At 49.9% G+C, this 17,146-nt stretch overlaps 2 protein-coding genes across 3 annotated transcripts in view; both read right to left on the bottom strand.

Annotated features, from left to right (window-relative positions):
• Positions 1–14,027, bottom strand: part of STX5 (syntaxin 5) — a 25,599-nt gene extending 11,572 nt beyond the window's left edge. The window contains exons 1-10 of one of the 2 annotated variants that reach the window (XM_017878340.1): positions 13,867–14,027; positions 12,933–13,176; positions 9,560–9,630; positions 9,342–9,397; positions 9,154–9,224; positions 7,416–7,532; positions 7,276–7,332; positions 7,039–7,120; positions 6,458–6,564; positions 6,165–6,286 (exon numbers count right to left, since the gene is read on the bottom strand). In XM_017878340.1, the coding sequence (XP_017733829.1) occupies positions 6,165–6,286; positions 6,458–6,564; positions 7,039–7,120; positions 7,276–7,332; positions 7,416–7,532; positions 9,154–9,224; positions 9,342–9,397; positions 9,560–9,630; positions 12,933–13,157 (908 nt within the window). In that variant the 5' untranslated portion in view covers positions 13,158–13,176; positions 13,867–14,027. The remainder of the gene's footprint in view (positions 1–6,164; positions 6,287–6,457; positions 6,565–7,038; positions 7,121–7,275; positions 7,333–7,415; positions 7,533–9,153; positions 9,225–9,341; positions 9,398–9,559; positions 9,631–12,932; positions 13,177–13,866) is intronic. The other variant, XM_017878341.1, reaches the window with a different exon arrangement.
• An 854-nt stretch (positions 14,028–14,881) lies between these two features.
• Positions 14,882–17,146, bottom strand: part of WDR74 (WD repeat domain 74) — a 7,951-nt gene continuing 5,686 nt past the window's right edge. The window contains exons 7-11 of the mRNA XM_017878334.1: positions 16,704–16,804; positions 16,553–16,608; positions 15,753–15,898; positions 15,580–15,636; positions 14,882–15,108 (exon numbers count right to left, since the gene is read on the bottom strand). Coding sequence (XP_017733823.1) covers positions 14,929–15,108; positions 15,580–15,636; positions 15,753–15,898; positions 16,553–16,608; positions 16,704–16,804 — 540 coding nt within the window. The 3' untranslated portion in view covers positions 14,882–14,928. The remainder of the gene's footprint in view (positions 15,109–15,579; positions 15,637–15,752; positions 15,899–16,552; positions 16,609–16,703; positions 16,805–17,146) is intronic.

Raw genomic sequence — 17,146 nt, 5'->3', positions numbered from 1 at the left:
AAAAAAAAAAAAAAAAAAAAAAAAAAAAAAAAAAAAACTCAGAAGATGGACGTGGTGGCTCATGCCTATAATCCCAGTACTTTGGGTGCCCAAGGCAGGTAGATCACCTGAGGTTAGTAGTTTGAGACCAGGCTGCCCGACATGGCGAAACCCCAACTCTACTAAAAATATAAAAAATTAGCCAGGCGTGGTGGCTGGCGCCTGTAATCCCAGCTACTCAGGAGGCTGAGGCAGGAGAATCTCTTGAATTCAGGAGGTGGAGGTTGCAGTGAGCCAAGATTGTATCACTGTACTCCAGCCTGGGTGACAACAGCAAAACTCCATCTCAAAAAAAAAAAAGACATGATCAGGCCGGGTGCTGTGGCTCATGCCTGTGATACCAGTACTTTGGGAGGCAGAGGTGGGAGGATCACTTGAGGTCACGAGTTCAAGACCAGCCTGGCCAACATAGTGAAACCCTGTCTCTACTAAAAATACAGAAAAAATTACCTGGGTGTGGTGGTGGGTGCCTGTAATCCCAGCTATTCAGTAAGCTGAGGAACAAGAATCACTTGAACCCAGGAGGTGGAGGTTGCAATGAGCCAAGATCGCACCACTGCACTCCAGCCTGGGCAACAAGACTAAAAACTCCATCTCGGAAAAAAAAAAAGAATAAATCTGTATGAGCCAGGCACATTGGGAGGTCAAGGTGGGAAGATTTCTTGAGCCCATGAGTTTGAGACCTCCCTGGGCAACATGTGAAACCCTCGTCTCCACCAAAAAAAAAAAAAAAAAAATTCAGCCTGGTGTGGTGGTGTATGCCTGTAGCCCCAGCTACTAGGGAGGCTGAGGTGGGAGGTCAAGGCTGCAGTGAGTCATGATCGTGCCACTGCACTCCAGCCTGGGCAACAACAGAGTGAGACCCTGTCTCAGGAAAAAATAAATAAAAAGTTAAAAAAAAAAAAAACAACAACTGTATATTCAGAATTCTATATCCAGAGAAAACATCCTTCAATAATGAAAGTGAGGCCGGGCGCGGTGGCTCACGCCTGTAATCCCAGCACTTTGGGAGGCCGAGGCAAGCAGATCACGAGGTCAGGAGATGGAGACCATCCTGGCTAACATAGTGAAACTCCGTCTCTACTAAAAATATAAAAAATTAGCCGGCATGGTGGCAGGTGCCTGTAGTCTCAGCTACTTGGGAGGCTGAGGAAGAATGGCGTGAACCCGGGAGGCAGAGCTTGCAGTGAGACAAGATCCCGCCACTGCACTCCAGCCTGGGCAACAGAGTGAGACTCTATCTTAAAAAAAAAAAAATGAAGGTGAAAAAAGTTTAGTTTTGATTTAGTTAGTGAAAAAGATTTGTTTTCTTTTCAGATGAAAGAAAACTGAAAGAAATTGTTGTCAGCAGATCTCCATTACAAAAAAAATACCAAAGGAAGTGCTTCTTCAGGATAAAGGGAAGAGATACCAGTGGGAAACTTAGATCTATTCAAGGAGGAATGAAGAACAGTGAAGATGGTAAATATGTGAGTACTATTACCATGTCTTCCTCTTAATTTCTTTAAAATACATTTAACTTTTTAATAACTTTTTTTTTTTTTGAGACAGGGTGTTGCGGTTACCCAGGCTGGAGTGCAGTGGCGCAATCTCGGCTCACTGCAACCTCCGCCCCCGGGGCTCAGATCCTCCTGCCTCAGACTTCACAGTAGCTGGGACCAAGAAGTGCGCCACCACGCCCAGCTTGTGTTTTTGTTTTTTGAGAGTTTTGCTCTTGTTGTCCAGGCTGGAATGCAATGGCACGATCTCAGCTCGCTGCAACCTCCGCCTCTAGGGTTAAAGTGATTCTACCACCTCAGGCTCCAGAGTAGCTGGGATTACAGGCATGTGTCACCATGCCCAGCTATTTTTTTGTTTTGTATTTTTAATGAGATGGGGTTTCACCATTTTGGTCAAGCAGGTCTCAAACTCCTGAACCTCAAATGATCCACCTGCCTCAGCCTCCCAAAATGTTAGGAATACAGGCATGAGCCACCACTCCCAGGCCAGTAAGTGGAGATGTTGAACAGGAATATGGATATATGGAGTTTAGGAGGCAGGTCTGGGACGGAGATTAAATATGGGCAGAATTGGCCGACACCTGTACTCCCAGCACTTTGGGAGGCTGAGGCAGGCGGATCACAAGTTCAGGAGATCGAGACCATCCTGGCTAACATGGTGAAACCCTGTCTCTACTAAAAATACAAAAAAAAATTAGCCGGGCATGGTGGCGGGCACCTGCAGTCCCGGCTACCTGTGAGGCTAAGGCAGGAGAATGGCGTGAACCCGGGAGGCGGAGCTTGCAGTGAGCCGAGATCGCGCCACTGCGCTCCAGCCTGGGTGACACAGTGAGACTCTGTCTCAAAAAAAAAAAAAGGGGGGACAGAATCTGGCCAGGCATGGTGGCTCACACACGTAATCCCAGCACTTTTGGAGGCCAAGGCGGGGAGATCACTTGAGGCCACACGTAATTTTTAATAAGGCTGGATTTAGGGCTGCCATTTTACCTTTTTTTTGAGACCGAGTCTCGTTCTGTTGCCCAGGCTGGAGGGCAGTGGCGTGATCTCAGTTCACTGCTCCGCCTCTTGGGTTCACATCATTCTCCTGCCTCAGCCTCCCAAGTAGCTGGGACTACAGGCGCCTGCCACCATGCCTGGCTAATTGTTTGTCTATTTTTAGTAGAGACGAGGTTTCACCGTGTTAGCCAGGATGGTCTGGATCTCCTGAGCTTGTGATCCACCCACCTCAGCCTCCCAAAGTGATGAGATTACAGGTGTGAGCCACTGCGCCCGGCACTATTTTCTATTTTTCTCTTTTATTTTTTGTTTCTGTTTATCCTCTCTTGTCCTTTTTTTGAATTAACTGAAATTTTGGTTAAAATTCTATTTCCATTTCAATCTGGTTGTTGCTCTTCTTGCTGTATGTCGTTGTTGAGCTTCTCTTTTATTTCAGCGGTTGCTCTAAGGACGACAATATACCTTGTTAACTTTTCACAGCCTACTTCATATAAACTTCAAAATCGGCCGGGCGCGGTGCCTCACGCCTGTAATCCCAGCACTTTGGGAGGCCAAGGCAGGCAGATCATGAGGTCAAGAGATCGAGACTGTCCTGGCCAACACGGTGAAACCCCGTCTCTACTAAAAATACAAAATTTAGCTGGGCGTGGTGGCAGGCGCTTATAATCCCAGCTACTCGGGAGGCTCAAGCAGAATTACTTGAACCTGGGAGGCGGAGGCTGCAGTGACCTGAGATTGAGCCACTGCACTCCAGCCTGGCGACAGAGTGAAACTCCATTTCAAAAAAAAAAAGAAAAACCTGTCAAAATCTTGAAACCCTCTTGCTTCATCCTTTATTCTACAGTTAAATTTGTTGCATCTACATACCTTATAAATCCCAGAGTATATGCTATTATAATTTTTGTTTTAAAGTTAAATGTGGCCAGGCGCAGTGGCTCACATCTGCAATCCCAGCACTTTCGGAGGCTGACGTGGGTGGATTGCCTGAGGTCAGGAGGTCAAGAGCAGCCTGGTCAACATGGTGAAACCCCATCTCTGCTAAAAATACAAAAATTAGCTGGGCGTGTTGTGGGTGCATGTAATCCCAGTTACTCAGGAGGCTGAGGCAGGAAAATTGCTTGAACCTGGAGGTTTTAGTGAGGCGAGAGGTGCCACTGCACTCCAGCCTGGACAACAAGAGAGAAACTCCACCTCAAAAATAAATAAATAAATAAAAATAAAGTTAACGCCGGGCATGGTGGCTCATGCCTGTAATCCCAGCACTTTGGGAGGCTGAGGTGGGTGGATCATGAGGTCAAGAGATTAAGACCATCCTGGCCAACATGGTAAAACTCTGTCTCTACTAAAAATACAAAAATTAGCTGAGCATAGTCTCATACAACTGCAGTCCCAGCTACTCAGAAGGCTGAGGCAGGAGAATCACTTGAACCCAGGGGGCAGAGGCTGCAGTGAGCCGAGACTGTGACACTGCACTCCAGCCTGGCAACAGAGTGAGACTCTTATCTCAAAAATAAAATAAAATAAATAAATAAATAAATAAAATAAAGTTAAATGTATTTGGCCAGTTGTGATGGCTCACACCTGTAATCCCAGCACTTTGGGAGGCCAAGGAGGACAGGTCATTTGAGGCCAGGAGTTCAAGACCAGCCTGGCCAACATGGCAAAACTCCGTCTCTACTAAAAATACAAAATGTAGCCGGGCATGGCGGTGCACACCTGTGGTCCCAGGTACTAGGGAGACTGAGGCATGAGAATCACTTGAACCTAAGAGGCGGAGGTTGCAGTGAGCCAAGATCGCGCCACTGCATTCCGGCCTGGGCAACAGAGCAAGGCTCTGTCTGAAACAAAAACAGAAACAAATACAAACCCCTGCAATGGCTCCCTGCGTCACTTGGAATAAAAGCTAAGGCCCACCAACGGTCCCAAGAGGTCTCAACAGTTCCCCTCTGACCACACCTTGTACAACTCTCTTCCTCACTGATCCCAGCTGCAGTAGTCTCTGCTGTCCGTTAACTTATCAAACCTGGAGGTCTTTGCCAGAGTCTATGTACCTAACTTCCTCACCTTCTCCCAAGTGTGATGCCACCTTCTTAATAAGGCCTACCTCCCTCCAAACCTGGCACTCCTGATTAGTTTATCCTGTGTTGACTTTTTTTTTTTTTTTTTTGCATTTATGACTTGTTTTTAAACATACTATTTATTTATTATGACTTTTTCACATCTATCTCCCTATGGCTACACGTTCCACAAGGGAAAGGATTTTGCCTCTTTTGTCCGCTGCTGTATTTCCCATAACTGACTGACTGAATGCTAAGCACCACAGAGGAGGAGCAGATAAAACCTCTTGTAGTAGCAGGAGGCACCAGAGGAACAGAGAGGCCAGCCCATTGTTGGGCCTCTGCCTACATCCCTCCAGTACACCCTGTACTTCTCTATCCCTGTTCATTACTTTCTAGCCACGCAGGCCTTCTTGATTCTTGCGTATAGTTAGACTGTCCCATTACAAGGCTTTGCTCTAGCTGTCCACTCAGCCTAGAACACTCACTCTCTCTTCTTTGCCTGGCTGGATCCCTCTTGTCATTCAAGTCTCTACTTAAATGTGATGTCTTCAGAGCAGCATTCCCTACCACACAATCTGATATACCTACTTAGTCACTTTCTTATTTTTTTTTGAGGTGGAGTCTCGCTCTGTCACTCAGGCTGGAGCACAGTGGTTCCATCATGGCTCACTGCAGCCTCGACCTCCCATGCTTAAGTCATCCTCCCACCTCAGCCTCCCAAGTAGCTGGAACCACAGGCCTATGCAACCACGTCTAGCTAATTTTTTTATTTTTGTAGAGATGGGGTTTCACCATGTTGCCCAGGCTGGTCTCGAACTCCTTAGTTCAGGTGACTGTGTGGGTCTCTCAAAGTGCTGGAATTACAGGTACCCATCCATTACTTTCTTAACACATCATCCTACTTTAACCCTGTATACAGTCTTCATTACTACCTGAAATTTTGTTGGTCAATTTTTATTTTTATTTTTTGACACAGAATCTGGCTCTGTCGCCCAGGCTGGAGTGCAGTGGCATGATCTTGGCTCACTGCAACCTCTGCCTCCCAGGCTCAAGCCATCCCCCCACCTCAGTCTCTCGAGTAGCTGGGACTACAGGCCCATGCCACCATGCCCAGCTAGTTTTTGTATTTTTTTGTAGAGACAGGGTCTCACTTTGTTGCCCAAGCTGGTCTTGAATTCCTGAACTCAAGCGATCTGCCTTGCTCGGCCTCCCAAATGCTGCCTATGGGATTACAGGTGTGAGCCACCATGCCAGCCTCGTCAGTTCTTTTCCACAGCTGTCCTCATCTGCCCTATCAAATTCCATACACTTACACATGCTACAAAGTAGCTCCAGAGAGACTTTACTGTCCTATTTACCACTGTATCTCCCGCACCTGCAACAGTGCCTCACATGAACAGGTGCTCAATAAATACTTGTTGGGTGGATGGAAGCAGGTGAACTGGGTCCCATGGGTGGGCAGAATTCACTCTGTCTTCCAAAGGGCATCAAGCAGTCCCTGGGGACTTTAAGATGCCAATCCACGGGGAAGAGAAAGCTCCTCTGTTTGGGGTGAGAGAGTATGTCTCACCTCTGAATGGTTTCCTCCTGTTCCTTAACCATGTGTGCCAACTGCTGAAAGATGGAGCCCAGCTCAACAATTGTTGACTCAATGTTCTGCATGGTGTCTGCCCGACTCTGGATGTAGGAATCCTTCAGGAGAGGGAGAGAGCACATGAGCACCATCAGCTTCTTCAGGGTCAGACTTGCATCTTTACAGCCCTCCCAGCTTGCCATTCTGCCCATGGCACACTCCAAACACTCTCTTGGGAACCACAGAGGATAATGGAGAAGTTGATTCTCCCTAGTTCAGAGCCTGGGTACCTGCTCGTCAATGAGCTGCAGCTGCTGGCTGGTCCGAGAGTCCATCATGTCGATGGCGACATCCTTGGAGGCATGGGACTCTGCCCCCAAAACCACAGCACCACCCCCTGGGGGAGAAAACAGGATGTGGCATATCTTCACAGTTAAAAGCAGGTTCAAAGCCCACATGCTCTGGGTTTGAATCCCAGCTCTGGCACTTACTAGCCTTGTGACCCTGGACAGGTCATTTAACCTCTCTGAGCCTCAGTTTCCTCACCTGTAAAATGGGGGATAATAATAGTTGCTTTCTCAAAGGATGGTTGTGAAAATTAAATGAGAGAATGTGAATAAAGGTAAGTGTACGAAAAAAATTAGAAATTATCATTCTTCTGAATATAACTGAATTCACCCCAACAGTGAGAATGTGGGAGTCTAAATGTGGATCACAAATCTCAACCATCTGGTTCGGCCTCTGAGAGATAGAGCCTAGAAACTTCCTTGACCCTCCACTCTCCTACCCAACCAGTGCCTTCAGAGGATGCCATCACAACCAGAGTAAGTAACCTTACCTCCCGGGGCTTCCCGTTTTACCTCTGACTTACCCAGGTGGTTAGGGGCAAGGGGCAGGGCTGACACAGGTGCCCGGGAGAACTGCTCTCTCCGGCTCCTCTGCTGCTTCAGGTTCTGGGGTTGGGGAAAAACGCAAAGGACCTGAAGCCACTAGAAAGCAGGCATGTTAAAGAGATTACCACCATTGGCCCCATGACCCTGTAGAACGTGTACCTTCCCCATTTCCTCTTGGATCTTTACCCCCATATTCCTATCCCTCCTGTTCTCACCTCTGTCCTCACTTCTAAAACCGATTTGAAGTCATTGGACATAGAAGCCAGTTTCGACTAGAAGAAAAGGAGAGACAGTCAACCAAAGAAGACTCCACATTCTTCCCCTTTGCCTCCTTCCTTTCCTCCCCAGCTCCCACCTGCAAGGAGACCACAATGGTGTTGGAGTGGGTCTGCAGGTGCCGGCCACTCTGGCTGCCCTTGGCCCTCACGAAATCCTGGAGCTGAGCAATTTGTTTGTTGAGGCTATTGATGTCCTGGTAAAAGAGTCCAGGGAAAAACAAAGTATTAGCCAAGGAGTCCTCAGTCAGCATCTCTCCCAATGGCCATCTCTGGTAGGAAGGGCAAGGTGGAAGTTACTAGCTGGAGTGAGAGTATCCCAGTCAGACCGACCAGATGGGCCTGCTAGGATTTTCCAAGGTCTAGTGTTTGCTCTGGCTCAGTTCCTGCAGATAAGAGTTAGAAAGAGGCAAAGTAGGCCTTCATCCATTTGTAAATAACTTGTTTACTCCTCCAGCCTACTGCCCTGCTCCATTCTGTGAGGCCATGCTCTTGGCCACAGAACCCTTTCAAAGGCCAAAATCTTGGGTCTAGAGCATGACCAACAAAGCCCCTGGACAGTACTCAGGAAAAGGGAAGAGTCAAAGGCACTGTAGCTTCAAGAGGCATCAACAGAATTATATTCATACACACAATTCCTCAGTGGCTCACATCTGTAAACCCAGCACTTTGAGAGGCCAAGGCAGACAGATCATGAGGTCAAGAGACTGAGACTATCCTGGCCAACATGGTGAAACCCCATCTCTACTAAAAATACAAAAAATTAGCTGGGTGTGGTGGCGCATGCCTATAGTCCCATAGTCCCAGCTACTTGGGAGGCTGAGGCAAAAGAATCGCTTGAACCTGGGAGGTGGAGGTAGCAGTAAGCCTAGATCGCACCACTGCACTCCAGCCTGGCAATAGAGTAAGACAACGTCTTTAAAAAAAAAAAAGAAAATGAAAGTTATTATTGGCCTGGCGCTGGGGCTCACGCCTGTAATCCCAGCCGTTTGGGAGGCTGAAGTGGGCAGACTACCTGAGGTCAGGAGTTTGAGACCAGCCTGACCAACATGGAGAAACCCCATCTCTACTAAAAATACAAAATTAGCTAGGCACAGTGGCATGTGCCCAGCTATTCGGGAGGCTGAGGCAGGGGAATCACTTGAACCCAGCAGACAGAGGTTGTGGTGAGCTGAGATCACACCACTGTGCTCCAGCCTGGGCAACAAGAGTGAAACTCTGTCGCAAAAAATAATAATAAATAAATAAATAAATAAAAGTTGTTATTACAGTTGAGTGCAGTGGCTTACACCTGTAATCCCAGCACTCTGGGAGGCCGAAGTGGGCGGCTCACTTGAGGTCAGGAGTTTGAGACCAGTCTGGCCAACATGGTGAAACCCCTTCTCTAATAAAGATAAAACAATTAGACAGGCATTGGTGGCGGGTGCCTGTAGTCCCAGCTACTGGGGAGGCTGAGGCAGGAGAATCGCCTGAACCTGGGAGGTGAGGGTTACAGTGAGCCAAGATCATACCACTGTACTCCCACCTGGGCAAAAGAGCAAAACTCTGTCTCAAAAAAAAAAAAATTATCCAGGTATGAGGGCATGTCCCTATAGTCTCAACCACTCAGGAGGCTCAGGCTGGAGGATAGCTTGAGCCCAGGAGTTAAGGGCTACAGTGAGCTAGGATCACACCACAACACTCCAGTCTGGTCAACACAGTGAGACTCCCTCTCTAAAAAAAGAAACTTGCTCTGGGTCCCCATGGCAATGGAAAATGACAGGAAGACAGAAGTGATCTGATTGGAATGCTGGGCTCTCCTGATGGCTAGTAGCTCACCTGTTTGATGATATATGTTAGTTCTTCAATTTCCACTGCTTTGTCATCAAAGAGGGACTTGCGCTTTGCCACTACAGAGACAAACAAGAAGCCACAATGGGTGAGGTCAACAACAAAACTCAGGGAATATAGCCCTCAGCCCTCTTTGATTTATTGCCCCACTTCTGAAAGACCCCAAGAACACTCACAGATTGTCAGCTTCTCCAGCTTGGCAAATGTGTTGCTAAGGTCTTTCCCAATGCGCCTGCAAATGACCACTAGTGAGACTGGGGGAAAGGGCAGGAGGCCTTTTCCCACATAAGCTCCAGCACAACCAATCCCAGACTTCACAGCCAAGGACACTGATCGCAAGTCTGCTTTTCTCCAGACATTGTATCACCCCACCAGAAAGCTTCTCTCAACTCACTTGGCCATGAGGGTGAATTCACTGCGTTGTCGGACAGCACGCAAAGCTGGCTTATTTGTCTGGATTCCATTCTGAAAAGCAATGGCAGGAGGTGACAACTTTAGTTCTCCCTTCCCCAGTTCCAGCTTTCACTCTTCCTAAGGGGTCCACTAAACTATCTCTAGTACTGGTGGCATCCATCAGATGATCCAGACTTATGAGTGGAAGTCATTTAGAGCCCAGATTTGAAGACAAGTAGATCTGAGTTCAAATCTTGACTCACCACTTACTAGCTGGGGGATTTGGGGCAAGTTACTTAAAACATTCTGAATCTCTACTTCCTCTTCTATAAGATGAAGACAATCCACACATCTCCCATTGTTGTTGCTAAGGTTAAATAACAAAAAGGCTGAAAAGTACTTCAGTCAACTATCTGGTACATAGTAAGCACTAAATAAATGGTAGCTAGTATTGCCATTCTATTCCTCAAATCAGGAAATCAATAAGGATGACTGCAAAGTTCTTGGAGATCATATAGAAGAGCAGCTTTACCATGAGCTGAAAAACACTTTTTCATAACTTTTGTCTCCCAGGTTGGAGTATAATAGCATGATCATAACTCATAACTTACTGTGGCCTTGACATCCTGGGCTTGAGCAATCCTCCCACTTCAGCCTCCCAAGTAGCTGGGACTACAGGGCACACCACTGCACCTAGCTAATTTTTAACTTTTTGTAGAGATAGGGTCTTGCTATATTGCCCAGGCTGGTCTTGAACTCCTGGGCTCGCACAATCCTCCCACCTCAGCCTCCCAAGTACTGGGATTACAGGTGTGAGCCAGCATGCCCAGCCATCAGTAAAAATATTTAAAAACACAGTTACTCAGCCAGGCGCGGTGGCTCACGCCTGTAATCCCAGCACTTTGGGAGGCTGAGGCAGGCAGATCATGAGGTCAAGAGATCGAGATCAACCTGGCTAACATGGTGAAACTCCGTCTCTACTAAAAATACAAAAAATTAGCCAGGTGCAGTGGCATGCACCTGTAGTGGCAGCTACTCAGGAGGCAAAGGCAGGACAATTGCTTGAACCTGGAGGCTGCAGTGAGCCGAGATCCCACCATTGCACTCCAGCCTGAGTGACAGAGCGAGACTCTGTTTCAAAATAAATAAATAAATGAATAAATAAATAAATAAGTACAGTTACTTGGCCGGGTGCGGTGGCTCATGCCTGTAATCCCAGCATTTTGGGAGGCCGAGGCAAGCAGATCACAAAGTCAAGAGACGGAGACCATCCTGGCGAACATGGTGAAACCCCGTCTCTACTAAAAATACAAAAACTAGCTGGGTGTGGTAGCACGTGCCTGTAGTCCCAGCTAATCGGGAGGCTGAGGCAGGAGAATCGCTTGAACCCGGAGGCGGAGGCCGAAGTGAACCCAGATCATGTCACTGCACTCCAGCCTGGCAACAAAGCGAGACTCCGTCTCAAAAACAAACAAACAAACAAACAAACAAAAAAATACTTACTCAGGTGCTTGTAACCCCAGCACTTTGGGAGGCTGAGGCGGGCAGATCACCTGAGGTCGAGAGTTTGAGACCAGCCTAACTAACATGGAGAAACCCCGTCTCTACTAAAAACACAAAATTAGCCGGGTGTGGTGGCACATGTCTGTAACCCCAGCTACCTGGGAGGCTGAGGCAGGAGAAACACTTGAACCCAGGAGGCGGAGGTTGCAGTGAGCTGAGATCAAGCCACTGCACTTCAGCCTGGGTGACAAGAGCGAAACTCCCATCTCAAAATTAATTAATTAATTAATTAATTAAATAATTAGAAAGCACTCCCAAATTTTTTTTTAAGAGGAGCTGAGTGCAGTGGCTGACACCTGTAATCCCAGTACTTTGAGAAGATGAAGGTGGATCACTTGAGCACAGAAGTTCGAGACCAGCCTGGGCAACATGGTAAAACCCCGTCTCTACTAACAAAACAGAAATTAGGCAGACATGGTAGCACATGCCTATAATCCCAGCTACTGAGAAGCCTGAGGCAGGAGGGCTGCTTGAGCCCAGGAGGGCAGACGTTGTAGTGAGCTGAGATAGAACCACTGCACTCCAGCCTTGGTGACAGAGTGAGACACTGTTTCCAAAAAAGGAGAGAGGCTGGGCGCAGTGGCTCACGCCTGTAATCCCAGCACTTTGGGAGGCTGAGGAAGGCAGATCACCTGAGGTCAGGAGTTCAAGATCAGCCTGACCAACATGGTGAAACCCCGTCTCTACTAAAAAAAAAAATACAAAAATTAGCTGGGAACGGTGACGGGCACCTGTAATCCCAGCTACTGCAGAGGCTGAGGCAGGAGAATCGCTTGAACCAGGGAAGAGGAGGTTGCAGTAAGCTGAGATTGCACCACTGCACTCCAGTCTGGGTGACAAGAGCGAAATTCCTTCTTAAAATAAAAAAAATGAAAAAAAAAAAAGAGAGAGGAAGAGACTGGGTCTCGCTCAGCCTTCTAAGTAGGTGGGACTACAGGCACATGCCACCACGTCCAGCTTTTTTTTTTTTCTTGTAGAGACAGGGTCTTGCTTCATTGCCCCTGCTGGTCTCTCTAACTCCTGGCTTCAAGTGATCCTCTGGCCTAGGCCTCCCAAAGTGCTGGAATTACAGGTATGAGCCACCACATCCAACCCTAAGTTATTTTGATACAAATTACTTGTCTAGGGCCAGGTGTTTGTGTCCAGACCAACCTGGGCAACATAGTGAGACACTGCCTGTACGAAAAAAATTAAAAATTAGCTGGGTGGTGCATCCATGTAGTCCCAGCTGCTCAGGAGGCTGAGGAAAGAGGATCCCTTGAGTCTAAGAGTTCAAGACTGCAGTGAGCTATCATCACGCCACTACACTCCAGCCTGTTGACAGAGTTGAAAACAGATCTCAAAACAAAACAAAAACAACAAATTACTGATCTAGAAAATGTCCTTAATCTTACAGAGATAAAAACTAAGATGTAACTAGATTAACTAATTTTCTCATGGTTACAGAGCAAATTTATGGTAGAAATATATTGGAAAATTCAAGGTGCGTGTTTCTCAGCTAAAGGCTCTTCCTAGAACTTGTTCCTTATTCACACCAATTATATTGCAGCCAAGTACTCTCTGAAGTACTCTCTCCAGAATAGCAATCCTGTCCTCCAAGGAATTCCTCCTAAAAAAAGGTCTAAGTCTTTGCGTCTAGTTAGCCAGCCAACCTCTTCTCTGTTGCTTACAGCAGACCCTACTGGCCCCATCCAAGCCTATCAGTTCCATCAGGTACCCCCAAGAATTACTTCAGTTAACAGTGGTGGAGCACAGTCCTTCCTAGATTTGAGTATGGCTCACTCCTCGCCTTTTCCACTCCAGGTCCTTACCTGACGGGTCTGCAGCGACTTGCAGGCAGACAGAAACTCCTGGGTCCGATCCCGGCAGGACATGGTGTCGGGAGGGGGAGGGACGAGGGCCACTGGGGGGGGTAGAGGGGCGATGTCGCTGCTGCTACTGCCAGCAGGTGCAGGGGACAGGACCTGTGTCTTTGAGAGACCCAGGTAGACACCCTGATCCGTGTTCTTAGACCCGTAGCGTTTCCGCGGGATCATTGAGACGCATAACCTCGGACTGTTGTGGAGGGGAGAGTGTCATTCCCCAGGCAGCTTCTTTCCCCAAACTCCCCGCCCCACCCCAATCAACAAATCCTCGAGCCCCTTCCGCACTTCTCATGGACTTTCGCGCCCAAGACGCTCGCAGATCCTGGGGCGGGCCAGCAGCGGAAAGGGCCCTGCTTTTCCCCTGTTCCAAGTCGAACCCGCTTCAGACTCTTCTTCCAACTTGGCCCTGGCGGCCAGAGCGCGGGCCGGGGGCCCTGAAGCAGAGACAGGGCCAGAGCCAAGTCCCGTGGCTCTAAGACTACGGCCCGGCCCGTGTAACTGCCCCGGGCCCTAACCCAGTCCTTTCGTTTCCGTGGTTTCCTTCGGCCCCTCGGCGGGGGCCGGTGACAGACCTCCAAAGACTGACACACTTCGGTGGGCGGAGGGGGAAACCTCTGGGTGTTTATTTGAAACAGGAAGTCCCACCCCCCGCCCAAGGTCCGCCTTCTGGAAGACTTCAACCACTCATTAGCTAAGGCCGACGTCTCTCTCAACAGAGGCTTTCCTGATTGGACGGCAAGGAATTCGCTCACCAGGAGCCGGGCCGGCAGGACTTGCCTGCTCGCCCCTGGTTCCCTTCCCCCCGCCAGTCGTCGCCCCTGTAAAACCACTGCCCCAGAGCTGACACGGCGGCCAGACCCCCTCTTAGAGCAAGTCTTACCTCCCCTCTGCCGCCTGCCGCCGCCGCCACTACCAATCTCCCCGGCCGTCACTGCCTCCTCCCCGGGCACTGAAGCCGCCGAAACCCGACCAGACTAGAAGCGGCCACGTCACCTACACGTAACCCCACCCCCGGCGACGAGGGGGCGGTCCCACGCATTTTCAAGCCAGGCGACCCGAAAGACACGCCCCACATCCGAGCGCAAGAGCCACCCCCCCTCCCATTGGCTAAGGCGCTACCGTGACCCCGCCCCGGAGTACTACAGCGGGAGCCCAGGGGGCTGGGCCCGCCTCCGGGGAGGAGCCTTAAAGAACCAGCCGCCCGGCGGTGTCCGCGCCCAGTTCCCGGAGTGGTGGTGCAGGTACACGTTAGAAATTTTATTCTCTGGAGGTTGGGGCGGACTAAGAGCAGGTCTGGGGTCATCCGTTCTCCGGCTCCTCCTGGTTGCCTTCTCGGATCGGACGCTCCTGCTTCCGAATCTGATCTGATTGCCTCTTGCTTGACGGTAAGGAGCCCCGACCACTGAACATAGATGACCGAATCTGGTCTGATTGTCTCTTGCTTGACCGCGAGGAGCCCCGACGACTGAACATGGATAGTCGCCGCCACAGCACGGTGATCAGAAGGCTTTCGTTCGACTTGTGATTCCGATGGTCCGGGGAGTTCAAGTCGACACCTTCGGCGCCTGAGGCGACGACGAGGCCTCTGAGCTCACCCCTACCCTCGGGAAGCCCCTTCTCACACTCCCTGGGCCCTCGGTGTGTGTCTCTGGTCCCATCTTCCCTGACGTCCTCAGACTCTGCCTCCTTGTACTGCTCATCCGACATCTCAAAGTCCTTGTCTTGGCAGCAGCCCATGGCCCCGCGTGGCCCTGGACTCCCTGCCACCCATGCCAGCCTACCTGCCTCCAGGCCCGGCTTTTGTGACATCAGATATCCCGTCGCCCCAGCTCAGGGAGCCCCCACCCCAAGCTACCCCTCATTCCTTTCTCCCATCACAAAAGGCTCAGGGTCATGGTGGATGTTCAGCTGTTTATTTACAAAGTGGGCAGGCACAGGGGCATCAAGGGCTGGTGGACCCAGGCCGCTTCTTCTTTCTCCGTCTGGTTTGGAGAGCTCCTTGGGTCTGCTCCAAATCCGAGAGCTTCCGCTTGGCAGCTGCCTCCAAGGATGCCCAAAGTTCGTCTGTCTCTGTGTCTTCTAGGGGCACCTTGTTGGGTTCTTGAGGCTCTTGGGGCTCATCCTGGTGAGTGGGAAGAAAGCGTAGGAGTCAGGGGGACTGGGAATGGTGGCTCCCACCTGTAATCTCAGCACTTTGGGAGACCAAGGCAGGAGGATTGCTTGAGCCCAGGACTTAGCGACCAGACTGGGCAACATAAGGAGACCCCATCTCCACAAAAAGAAGTTAAAAAAAAAAGAGAAAAAGTAGTCAGGGGCACAGGGACAAACCCACAGGGAAGGAGACCCTGGCTGAGAAATAATCCCTCTGGGTACCACCACCTTTATTCCCTGCTCCCAGAAAGCAACCCCATCCATGCTCTTGGCAATAACCCTCTCAGGATTTTAACTGTTAATGCCTCTCAGAGAAATTAAGTGACCAGGCAGGTAAACAGATAGTCCCAGGTCTGCATTCCAGCTGCCTCCTTTTCCTCTTCATAAGGAGGTCCTCACATCTATGCCCTTAGTTCCCACATTACCGGACCCAACTGCTCACCTCCCAGTTGTCCCTGCCTGACAGGAGGAGGCAGTTCAATTGAGACTTGAGATAAACCTGCAAAAGATGAAGGACCTTAAGGAGCCAGGCATGCTGAGACAGAAACATGAAAGGGGACAAAGGAGGCGGAGCCTCCACAAGACCATGAGTTTGGGGTGGGAGAGATGACTTACCTTATGCTCTAGACCCCGTGGATTCTGGATCCTGTGTATCCTCAACACTCTGTCCAAGCCACAGGAAGCTAGTAGAGGCTTTGAAGGGTGGCACTGCAACCCACGGACACTGCCTGCCAGCCCCTTCAGACAGCCCAGTAGACGCCCTAGAGAAGGGGGGAAGCATCCGTGATAACTGGCTGGCCAATAATCAACCATTCATTGTTTCCTGTTCCAATCACTTTCCATTTCAACATTTAATCAGCAACAAAACCCTGAGACTGGGCCGGGCGCGGTGGCTCAAGCCTGTAATCCCAGCACTTTGGGAGGCCCAGACGGGCGGATCACGCGGTCAGGAGATCGAGACCATCCTGGCTAACACGGTGAAACCCCGTCTCTACTAAAATAATACAAAAAACTAGCCGGGCAAGGTGGCGGGCGCCTGTAGTCCCAGCTACTCGGGAGGCTGAGGCAGGAGAATGGCAGGAACCCAGGAGGCGGAGCTTGCAGTGAGCTGAGATCCGGCCACTGCACTCCAGCCTGGGCAACAGAGCGAGACTCCATCTCAAAAAAAAACAAAAAAACAAAAAAAAACTGAGACTGGAACTTCCACTAATATTTCCATTTCGCAGGTGAGGAAATTACGGCACAGGGAGTTGAAATAGTTTCAGGTCATACAGCTTTTGAGGAAACCAGGATTTGAACCCAGGCAATCTGGCACCTGAATGAGGCCTCACTGGCCCCACTGCACCGCCTTAGAGGGAATCCTTACCCTTCTCCCTGCTCCTTCCTTTCCCCCCAACATACCCTAGTCCACTCACCTTGCCGAAGGTCAATTTCTGCCAGCTGCCCATGAGTGTTTCCCACAATCACTGAGCTGAGGATGAGACCAGAGGCAAGCAGAGTCAGCAGTAACCTCCTGGAGCCCTTCCCAAGCCCCACCCTCCCACCCCTTCCCCTCTAAACACTCACTTGCCTCCCGGAGTGAGGGTCATGGCTGTCAGTGGGTACTCTCCATAGGTGGTCTCTAGGACTGGCCGGCGCTGGGGGGATGCTGGGTCATAGACACGAACCTAGAGGAAGACTGAAGCATCACGAAAGTATCCCCGGCCAGGCGCGGTGGCTCAAGCCTGTAATCCCAGCACTTTGGGAGGCCGAGACGGGCAGATCACGAGGTCAGGAGATCGAGACCATCCTGGCTAACACGGTGAAACCCCGTCTCTACTAAAAATACAAAAAAAAAAAAAAAAAACTAGCCGGGCGAGGTGGCGGGCGCCTGTAGTTCCCAGCTACTTGGGAGACTGAGGCAGGAGAATGGTGTGAACTCGGGAGGCGGAGCTTGCAGTGAGCTGAGATCTGGCCACTGCACGCCAGCCTGGGCAGCAGAGCGAGACTCCGTCTCAAAAAAAAAAAAA

Source organism: Rhinopithecus bieti, unplaced genomic scaffold (genome assembly GCF_001698545.2).
Source record: "Rhinopithecus bieti isolate Rb0 unplaced genomic scaffold, ASM169854v2 scaffold_11488, whole genome shotgun sequence".
In the NCBI taxonomy this organism is placed as follows: Eukaryota; Metazoa; Chordata; class Mammalia; order Primates; family Cercopithecidae; genus Rhinopithecus; species Rhinopithecus bieti.
The sequence above is the reverse complement of the archived record's forward strand: the minus strand, read 5'-3'. Positions and strand labels throughout refer to the sequence as shown.